This window comes from Spinacia oleracea, chromosome 4, assembly GCF_020520425.1.
Source record: "Spinacia oleracea cultivar Varoflay chromosome 4, BTI_SOV_V1, whole genome shotgun sequence".
NCBI lineage: Eukaryota > Viridiplantae > Streptophyta > Magnoliopsida > Caryophyllales > Amaranthaceae > Spinacia > Spinacia oleracea.
The window spans coordinates 177,209,041-177,220,321 of NC_079490.1; the positions used below are offsets into that span (position 1 = coordinate 177,209,041).

Consider the following 11,281-nt stretch of genomic DNA (forward strand, 5'->3'; position numbering starts at 1 on the left):
AAGACGACAAAGGAATTAATACCGGAAAGACACTTGCACAAAATAAAGGAAAAAATGAGTATTTTCAGCCGGGCAAATCAACTAATGGTGTGTTTACCAAAGCAATGAGTATTGCATAAGCCGACAGCAGACAACGGTTGGCTACCCAAAATATAATAGGCATTAGGAAACCAATTTCTATTTACAGCCTGCTTTTTGCTGAGGCCGACATCAAGAATGTCGCACTCTAAATAATCAAATGCTTTTCTTTCCCGACGGCCCAAACCACGCTGGTTATACTGCTCCATTCGAGGCCTAGGTTTGGTAAAAGTCCGCCGAAGAAGAAAATTGTCGGGAACTTGAACAAAATAAAAACGATCCTGCCAGTCTTTACAACTCGACAGAGGAGGATGCACAGTCTTCCTTTTTGTTGCACTATAGGCCGACATCCACCCTGTCTCACCGTCCTTCTTTAACCACAGCAACCGCTTGAATAAATTTAATGTCAGCGGCCATTGCTTAAACAGACACAGCCAGACGAAAGAAATAACGGTTCTGATAGTAGTAGGTGTAACCTGGGCCAAACAGACATTCCAGGCGCGAAATATCTTCTCAACGAAAGGATGCAAAGGAAAGCGAAGCCCAAAATCAAAATGCTTCGCATACACAGCAATATGGCCGGGAGGGCAATCAAAAATTGTAGCACCTTCAGCCGGCACTACCAACTTATATTCAGCCGGTAAGCCAAGAAAAACCCCCCCATGCACTACATGATTCTTCTTAATAATCAACTCGCGCCATGTCGTCAAAATCTTTGTCGTGCGAGGAAGAGTCTCTAAAGGGGGAAGCTCTTCTTTCCTGTGAACGTCCGTGGCGTCGTCGGTAAAATAAGGCTGCTCCTTAGCCTCATCCGCAAGAACTTCGGCCACTATAACATCGGCAGGATCATCATCATCTGAGCCAATACCCTCATCGTTGGCTTCCATACCCTCATCGTTGGTTTTCATACCATCTCTACCAGACACGCCGGCTTCATCGCCATCACCACTTCTGTGTTCGTCAACACCCTTACCGGCGGAATCCTCAAAAATGGAATCACCATCAGAATATTCCCCAATAGCCATATCAACGTCGTCAGTAGCAGGCTCTTTACCAGGGCGGCGGCCGCTAGTGCTAGCCGGTTGTTCTGGTGCCATCCTATCAGCCTGACCAAAAGAAACACCGAAGTTGCCAGTATTAGTTCCATACTGCCCATGGCCACTACCGGCGGAATCCAAAAATTCCCGATAAGAGCGAATGTGATATCGCACTGAAATAGGGGAGACATCTAAAGCGGCCTCGGTAGCCGGAGTAGGGCGTTCATGAGATTGCATTTCCCTTATCATTCGAGACCGCAGTTGATGTAGGGCAAAGCAACGCTCTCTCTCAGCCTGACTCAAACCCTCGTCATACACCTCACGAATGGCGGTCCGTCTTAAATTACATTGAAAGTACGGCTCCTCCCGGGCCCAACTACAATTACTCTCTCGAGGAACACTCCAACCAGAAAACCCAGAAGGTTGAGAAGAAGGATTGTCCCCGCCCAAAGTTTTGGTCATTTTCGAGGCGGCGGGTAGTAAAAAGTGAAACACAGCAAAGAAAAGCAAAAGCTAAGAAATCAAAGAGGAGCAGAAAAGAGGGGGGGATACCTACGAGTTTTCTGAAGTTTGAAATACAATGAACCACGTCAAAGAGAAACACAGAAAAAACCTACAAAAAACACATAAACAAAGAAAAATCAACCACAAAGATAAGAGAGGGGAAGGAAAACCCAGAATTCAGCAACGAAAGGAAAAGAGGCTAGTAACCTTAGCAAATACAAATCACCACAACAGCAAAGACTTGGTAAAACAGCAACGGAGTTCAACGCAAAACCGCAAGGGAAGAGAGAGAAATCAAAAATTCAAAAGAAGTAAAAATGGTTGAAAAAGTAAATTCTCGAAGAAGTTTTGGGGTCTTATAGGTCAAAGAGGGGGGATGTGAAAGGTCATGCCCCTTAAGTCGAGCAGTTGAAGAGACAGTTACGATCGAAATCAACGGCCCAAAATAGGCACAAAAAATGAGGCGCAGGATGAAGGCCACGTGGAAGAACGTGGCTAGCAATCTCCCGCCACTTGTAGGGAAAAAATTCGAAAAGTGGCTAGTTATCTGAAGTATTCCCAAGGTGGCTAGTCGTCCAAATCTTTTTTCAAGGGGCTAGTCGTCCTAATCTTTTTCCAAGGGGGCTAGTCGTCCAAACCTTTTACAAGGGGGCTAGTCGTCAAAATCTCCTTACAAGGGGGCTAGTCGTCCAAATCTTTTTTCAAGGGGGCTAGTCGTCCAAATCTTTTTTCAAGAGGGCTAGTCGTCAAAATCTCCTTACAAGGGGGCTAGTCGTCCAAATCTTTTTTCAAGGGGGCTAGTCGTCCAAATCTTTTTTCAAGAGGGCTAGTCGTCAAAATCTCCTTACAAGGGGGCTAGTCGTCCAAATCTTTTTTCAAGGGGGCTAGTCGTCCAAATCTTTTTTCAAGAGGGCTAGTCGTCCAAACCTTTTACAAGGGGGCTAGTCGTCAAAATCTTTTTTCAAGGGGGCTAGTCGTCAAAATCTTTTTTCCAAAGGACCTAGCAACAAAGTTCTTCATTCAGAGCGAAGGCAGTCGGCAAACTGTTCTTGGTCTTTTCTCAGAAACACTCGCAACACGGTCAGCGCCCGCGCTTCACTCTGAGGGGGCTAGTTGTACCACCAGGTATCAAAATAATACTTATTTTTTCCCATTAAACTCAGAGCAAGCGCAACAATTGTCATATATGCGCTTACTCTGAGGGGGCTAGTTGTACGGGGTGTCCTACCGGCACCACCTGGTACCGGCAGAACTCCCCGTATGTAAACTTAACCTGCAGGTAATCTGGTCATCTTAGGTAAATATCCTCTACCGGCATTATTTGCAAGACCCCCTACCGGCATTATCATGAAGACAACCAACCAAGGGTCACTATCAACGGGTCGCTATCTAACCACAAGGGACCTACCAGATCGTACCCTTGGATTGGTCTATATAAGGAGCACCTCATTTATTGCTATGAGGTACACAAACACTTAAACACACTTCTTTCTTACTCTCTAATGATCTCTTAATCATCTCTTAATCTCTCAGTAATCTTACTTAAGCATCGGAGGGGGGATCCTCGAACCACCCCCGAGGCTAGTTAATCCATTCTGTTGTGCAGATACCAACCGGCACTCTCAACAGGAATCCAGTATCCCACAGTCAGCTGTTCTCATTCCACACCCGGAACAATATCCGTATAAATAAATTTATTGACATCTTATGTGTGGGACCTTTTTTTTCTCCCTTTATGTTAAAGTCTTAATGGATGTGCACATACTAAACATTACAAGTTTACAACTATTAAAAAAACGCCGGAAGTGGAAGTGCTACTCATAAATTAGTCATACTCTAGATCATTTTTGCTTACCTGTACATCCTTTTCTTTTTGCCTCTTACTTTTTTTTTCCTATATAACTATCACTAATTTCTAACCCCAATTCACAATATTCATTGTATTTGAAGAAAAGAAAATAAAAAATGGCGGTTTTTGTCATCTTGATCTTCATGATGCTCTTTATATCATCTGAAACAGCTTGTGATCGCTGTATTCATCAATCAAAGGCTGCTCATTTCTACGACGATTCACCACTTTCATGTAAAAAATAACTTTATAAAAAAAAACTCCCCTGTTTTATCACTCCATAAGTTTTTATTCCATTTTGATTAAATTGATTGTAATTAGGAAAATCTGAGAAAGACCCAGATGATATTTTGTCATGATAACAAATGGGTAATCGTTAGTTTGTTGATTTGATGCAGCGGGAGCATGTGGGTATGGTTCCTTGGCTTTGACCTTAAACAGAGGATTTCTTGCAGCTGGTATTCCTTCATTGTTTAAAGGTGGTGCTGGTTGCGGTGCATGCTTTCAGGTATTCTTTGTCCCGAACTAACTTTCACGTTGATCGTGTACTTCAAAATAACTAAGTAACGTGATAACTAATCAGTAAAGGCCGTTAGTGTGCAAATACATTATTATTATTTTTTGTTAAACATTATACTAAAATAAAAGAATTCTTGGTATGGCAGATAAGATGCAAGAATAGTACTTTGTGTAGTAAGGCAGGGACTAAAGTGACATTGACTGATCTGAACACAAATACTCAAAATGACTTTGTGCTAAGCAACAGAGCTTTCAAAGCCATGGCCAACCCTGGAAAGGACCAAGATGTGCTAAAGCTTGGAATTGTTGACGTGGAATATAAAAGGTAAGCCTTATCTAAATAAACCATTTATGAATTGTGATACTGTTTATGTGTTCATTAATGTGAAAATGTGAAATGAATACACGCAAGTGTGAACATATTTAAAACAATATGCGAAGTATTCCCATTAATATTGATAATTTTCTAAAATGCAGTCCAACGACGATGTTAAAGTTTTTGGAAAATTAGGTGATGTTTGGTTAACATGAACAATTATAGGAAGACTATTTGGAAAATGGAAGATTGTAGTATTGTTTAATTGACAAAAACATAAAAAAAAAAAAAAAAATTACACTTTTTATAGAATTCCACTTTTTACAAAATAAAAGAAGTTACTTATCAGGTTTTACTAGGTAAGTGGAATATCCTATGAAAGTTTACTTCTTAGGTTTAACCAAATAATATTTTTCACTTCCTACAAAATACTTATACATAGGAAAAAAAACTTCTTCATAGATATTCATACTCGTACTTTCTATGATCAACCAAACAATATTTTTCACTTTCTACAAAATGAAAGAAGTTACTTATCAGGTTTTCCTAGGTAAGTGGAATATCCTATAAAAGTTTACTTCTTAGGTTTAACCAAACTATATTTTGCACTTCCTACAAAATACTTATACATAGAAAAAAGCTTCTTTATAGATATTCATACTCGTACTTTCTATGATCAACCAAACGACACCTTACTTCCCTTGTGAACTTCCTTCGAAGTTATCTAATCATTTTTTTGTTGACACAATGAAATTGGCACTCTATGGAATTAACATGTATGAGAATCATTTCATAGAGGAGGTTCAACTTCTCAAGCAAGTCTCATTTTTCAATTTAATCTACTTTTTTTGTTTCAACTAAACATACTTTTTTTTTTTTTTTGAGATAAATGTTTCCACTAAACATACTACGGAGTATATCTAATACGAAATATTAATCTTGTAAGAAGTTTCACTTTCTTCTTTAAATGTAGTTTTACCTGCAACCAATTGCTCTAAAAACCTGGCTTATTATTCTTGTTGCATTCACAAAGTATACTACATCTGAATAATCTTTATGATTGCTATTTGAACAAATGTTAAGAAAAAATAGAAAGGGTGTGTAAAAAAATGGATATAATAAAATATGGATAAAATAAGATAGATGTATTATCATGTGGGTAAATGTAAACAAAAAATTGAATAAAGTCAGAGCAAGTGCGTGGAAAATTGTAAATGTTGAGGGGTAACATAAGATATTCCCTCTGTATTTTTTTAGGAGTCACAATTACTATTTTCGGCCGTACTTTTTAGGAGTCATAATTCCATTTTTGGTAACGTTAAATCTCATTCTCCAATTGTTTATTATTTTTTACTTTTCTTTGAGCTCACTTAAATCATAAATAATTCCATTTTTGGTAACTTTTACACCCACTAGTTTTTGTTATATTTATTTATTGTCAACTTGCATCATTATTATATCAAATTCAACTATGATTCCTTAATACTTGTGTTGCACGGCATGTGACTCCTTAAAAAGTACGGAGAAAATAGTAGATTTTCAGCCTAAAAATAGAATAAAACACGATGTAAATAACATTATAAAACAGACTAAAATAAAAAAGTATAAAAAGATCATTTTAAAATGGAGTTACTACCCTTATTCGCTTAGTGAAATTTGATGATATGAAGTACCACTAGTGTTATTAGTGCTAACCATGTTTTTTAAATATCTTACTGTATAACCAATATGTAATGCTACTCCCATCTCTATAAAGGACATTGACTTTTCAGGAATATCTAGGAGCATTATAAACTCATTAGAGTAACATCTATATATACTAATATATTAAAAAATATTGTGAATAATGTCTATGTGTCACGTAGTACTATCCTTTTTACGCCACGTCATTCACTCACCAAGTGTTATGTCATGTCATGGACCACTAAAAATCAACACAACGAGGTTCGAACACCAAACCTCAAGCATGAAATATAACCCTCATTACCATCTTAACCAACCACCAATTTTGATTTATCTTTTCACGTTAATTTATAAATTAATGTTAACATGAAGTCTAAAACAACTAAATTTTTATTGTGACTTTATTTTCTATGACTATGTTGGAATAAAAATAATAATTAAAGCATTAGGATAGCCATGAATAAACATGATGTCATACGTCTCATAAGTATCAATTATGGAACTGTCTTGCATATATATCTAATTTGGTGTTTATTAATTTGAAACACTTAGTTCCACTTGGGAAAAAAAATCATACACATTGTAAGTAAAATATCTTATTGAAATATTACTTAACATGACAAATGATGTAGCTTAGTGTGTTTGAGTAGTTGACGAATTTAATAAATACTTGTATTTTTTACTTTATGGAATACATGTATCTTGGTCAAATATTAAGCTTAAGAAAAATCTAAAATTTAGTTATTCAATGTAACAAGTAGAGCATCGTCTGAGCCATACACTAGTTCGGTAATAAAATGTTGTCAAGAGGGGTCTATTGTACATATTCTCACATAACCAAATGGATTAGAACCTAGCATAGAATTTTCTCAAGTAGTAAGCTAGATGGTGTTTAAGGGAGGCATCGAGTTTGAGATTCATTATATGCAGAAACTCTATTAGGAGACTCACCTACCATAAATAAGATGTGTAATCCGGGTCGGATCCAGATTTAGGTAAAATTGATGTGCAATTTATATAAAAAATAAATAAATAAACAATTAATTAATTAATTGATTAGAACGTCTTTATTCAACTTAAAAGAATTGAACGAAGAAACGAGTGGGAAAGCAAAGTATTAAGGTTACATCATATATAAAAATTGGCTAGAGGCCATTGTTGTCTGAGACTTCTAACATCATTTTATATACTACTTTGTGTAATAGGATTCCATGTGACTATAAAGGTCAAAATTTGGCAGTTCGAGTTGACGAGTCCAGCCAAAACCCAGGTTACTTGGCAATTAAAATTCTCTACCAAGGTGGTCAAACAGAAATCGTATCAATTGACGTTGCTCAGGTAATTTGAGCTATTTATATGATACAAAAATACTTTCATCCGTTTCTTAAAACATATAATGGGGTCTCGTACTACATCCATAAAGTTAAAATTTGAAAATAAGCTTTGTTTTAATTATGTGTGAAATTATAGGTTGATGCACCAAATTGGACTTCCATGAGCCGGAATTATGGGGTAGTGTGGGACACAAGCAGGGTACCAAATGGGCCGTTGCAGTTCAGATTTGTGGTGACATCGGGCTATGATGGCAAATATATTTGGGCCAAAAATGTCTTACCAGCAAACTGGAAGCCCGGAGTCATTTATGACACTAAAGTTCAAATCACTGAAGTTGCTCAAGAGGGCTGCGGTACTTGTGATGATACCGAATGGAAATAAATACTTGCCGTAAAATTGAGTTGTATGTACTCTCTTGTTTATACAAGCGTAAAGTTACATATGTATACGTATATAAATAATGAAATAAGGAACTCTTGCTTCCAAGGGAAAATTACCGCTTGAGCTATATTAAGCATATGTTTTTATAATACATGTTTAAGGTTATGACCCCGCCAGTCCCCTAATTCTTTCCTTGTCTAAGACCAATCGTGTCATTAGTTTGAAATAGCGAAAAGGAGAGGGGAAGAAGAGGTGATAGGTGACGATTGAGGCATTATAGATTGTAGGGGAGGTGTAGTGATAGTTCCCCTTGATATCAAGCAGTGGCGGATCTTAAACGGTTTTATGAGGGGGGGCCGGTAGAAAAAAATTAAGCAATGTACTATATAATTATACAATTATACACAAATTTTGTGTATCGTTATTCGACGTCCGCATACGCTAAAATCGCCCACATTTTTATCATGAAAGGACAAAATTACCCTTATAAAAATATTACCCCTCCCTTCGATTATTTCACCACATCTCTCACCCCTCCCCTCCTCTCCTGTGAACTGCTCTCCCGCCTTGCCGGAAACCATAAATTCCGGCAAATGAAATATCCATTAGTCAAAATATACAACATACGTATAACTAATGCCGTTTCCGTAATCCTAAGATTGTTAGCATGATTTTAGGCTATAATTACATAATACCTTATATAGAAGATTTAGCGTAATCCTAGGCTTGTTAGCATGATGTTAGGCTATTATGTACATAATAGAAGATATGATGTATGTACAATTTAATTGGTAAATTACAAAAATTGATCATGGCAAATGGATTTGTTGAAGGTAATTAAGCAAATTGAATTATTTTTCTTAACCGGAATCCCGCGCACGAAATTTGCTTGATAATCATGGCTGCTGCGCACGAAAATTTGCTTGGCAGCCATGGCCACCAAGCAAATCTCGTGCGTGGTTGCCATGGTTTACCACGCAAATTTCGTGCGCGATACCCATGGTTTACCACGCAAATTACCTGCACGAGTTCTAGGTAAAAAAACGCAGCTTCTCCGGTGATAAACGCAGCTTCTCCGGTGATAAACGTAGCTTCTCCGGCACCTTTGTACTTCGCTGCTCTGTGCTCGCCAATGATTCGCGGTCTCCCGGGGAGGACGAATGAGAGGACTAAAAAAAGAGAGGGGAGGAGGAAGGGGACGAACGAAATACGGGGATGGTAGGACGAAGCATTGAGGGAGGCCGCAAACTTTCGGGTGGTCGGATTGGATTTTTTCGGCCGGAGTTCTTTTCGGTCGTCGGAGATAGGTGTCGGAATACATGGATGGATGACCAGGGTGGAGGAAGGGGGAAGGGGAGTCAATTTATTCATAAAGGTTAAATTCGTAATTCAACGTAAAAAATTAGGGCAATTTTAGATAACTAGGGCGTTGAATAAAAATCCCCAAATTTTAGGGGGCATAGCTAAAAATACACTACAAAATTTTTCGGCCGGGGGGCCAGGCCCACCCCATCAATAACCAAGATCCGCCACTGATATCAAGGACATGCTTTTGGCACACCACTTAGTTGTTCTTGGTACACCTAATGTGATTAAAGAGCAATCTTTGATGTTGTCACAAAGTGCTACCTGATTGATGACATGTGTACGATAGGTCACAAGTTAGGTTTTCTTTGCCATATTTGTAATTTGTATTGCCCTTGTGGTTCATTAGCACCAAAAAAAAAAAAAACACAGCAAAGGGTGTGCCACATTTTTCGTATTTTCCCTATAAGTAATACAACATTCGTCCTAGTTGTTTGCCTCATGCACCATAGTGCTTATATTAAGAATTGGTTGTGTAGAATTGAGAAGAAGAAAATAAACAAAAATGTTGGGTCATACGTATTTTATGTGAGAGTAAAGTTGTGGTCCTATGAACTTGTATGGTAATGAAGCAATCTTTTAGACTTTTAGGGTGAATTTATCCCCAGACTCACTTCCATTTTTCAGACTCTGTCACATCAGCTTTCCACTAACTTTTTTATTATCTAGACTCACATAAGACTCTCACTATTTTACACATTATTCCCAAACTCACCTCAGACTCACTTAACTCCTAAAATAATTTTTATGTATATTATTTTTTGGGTATATTTTCTAAATTACATTGAAATTATGTTTTCTTATACACAACAAATGAACAAAGTATATTGGATGTCAGGAGTGGATTCAACACTAACCGGTGTAATGAAAGGATGATCGATTTTTTGACTAGTACGAGTGGATTGAGAATTTGATGTTTGGAGAAACTGAGTTAAATTTTTCACTTGCCCGTTTCTCATATTCTGGGATTGATTTTTTTGATGTGGCATGATTTGATTTGGGAGAGAAAACAGTGGAATATTAAGAGAGTCTTGAGTGAGTCTTGGATTTTCAAACTCACTTCAAGACTTGGTGTAGTTTTTACCACATTATCCCAAGACTTAGACTCGAGACTCACCTCAAGACTCCCTTCAAAACTAGGGATAAACTCACCCTAAAACAACCTAAATAAGACAAATAAAAAGGGACAAAAGGAGTAGTTGTTTTCTTAACATTTTGAGGGTCAGTTTATCCCAAGACTCACCTTCAATCTTCAGACTCTGCCACATCAGCTTTTCACTAACTTTTTCATTATCCAGACTCGATCACACAAAACTCACCCTACTTTTACACGTTAACATCAGCTTTTCACTAACTTTTTCATTATCCAGACTCACACAAAACTCACATCAGACTCACCTAACTATTAAAATAATATTTTATGTATATATCTTTTTTTTTGTACATTTTCTAAATAATATTGAAACTATGTTTTCTTATATATATAAATAAAGTAGACCCGATCAAAAGGCGGGTCGGGTCGAGGACATAAAAATTTGTCCATTATGTCGGGGCGGGGCAGGCCGGGCCAAGCTTCGAGCCAATTTTGTATGCCCAGAACCCGCTTTTTCGGGCTAAAAATAGCGGGCTTTTCGTGCCAAGTTCGGTCCGAGCAAAATTTATAACTAAAATTGTTGTTTTGCGTTTGTCTAAAGGCCCAATTTTTAAAAAAAAATCGGGTCGGGCCGAGCCTTCTGCCCAATACCCGGTAATTTTCGAACCGGGTCAGGTCGGGCCAGCGGGCCAGGCCCATGTTGATCAGCTCTAAAACAAAGTAATTTATAATTCGAGAAAAAAATGAAAAAAAACATAAAATGTTAATTTCGAAATTGACTTTTATTTCGTACAAATTAGAAACAATGATACAACATATTAAATTCAAAAGATCTAGAACATAAATTTAAAGGCAAATGAAACAAAATAATACATACACCATCAATAATTTAGTTGGGTGAAATAAGAGAAATTAAGTTTGATGATGTGGCATGATTTGATTGGAGGAATAAAAAAGTGGAGTCTTAAGTGAGTCTTGAGTGAGTCTTGAATTTTCAAACTCACTTCAAAACTTAGTGTAGTCTTTTACCACATTATCCCAAGATTTAGGCTTGAGACTCATCTCGAGGCTCCCTTCAAGACTAGGGATAAACTCACCCCGAACTAGCAAATTGTTTGGAT

General features: G+C 37.5%; 1 protein-coding gene across 1 annotated transcript; it reads left to right on the forward strand.

The window, feature by feature from the left end:
• Positions 1 to 3,433: 3,433 nt before the first annotated feature.
• Positions 3,434 to 7,814, forward strand: LOC110788201 (expansin-like A2). Its single transcript, XM_021992834.2, has 5 exons — positions 3,434 to 3,702; positions 3,867 to 3,976; positions 4,134 to 4,312; positions 7,192 to 7,324; positions 7,457 to 7,814. Exons 1-5 carry the CDS (start codon positions 3,585 to 3,587, stop codon positions 7,700 to 7,702), a joined length of 786 nt encoding a protein of 261 aa, XP_021848526.1. The 5' UTR covers positions 3,434 to 3,584; the 3' UTR covers positions 7,703 to 7,814.
• The last annotated feature ends 3,467 nt before the right edge of the window (positions 7,815 to 11,281 follow it).

Bases quoted from the DNA above. Each gene is read 5' to 3' on its own strand.
- LOC110788201 (XM_021992834.2), top strand. From the start codon at position 3,585: ATGGCGGTTTTTGTCATCTTGATCTTCATGATGCTCTTTATATCATCT. The intron at 3,703-3,866 runs GTAAAAAATAAC...GATTTGATGCAG, and splicing joins CGACGATTCACCACTTTCAT to CGGGAGCATGTGGGTATGGT. The intron at 4,313-7,191 runs GTAAGCCTTATC...TTTGTGTAATAG, and splicing joins GTTGACGTGGAATATAAAAG to GATTCCATGTGACTATAAAG.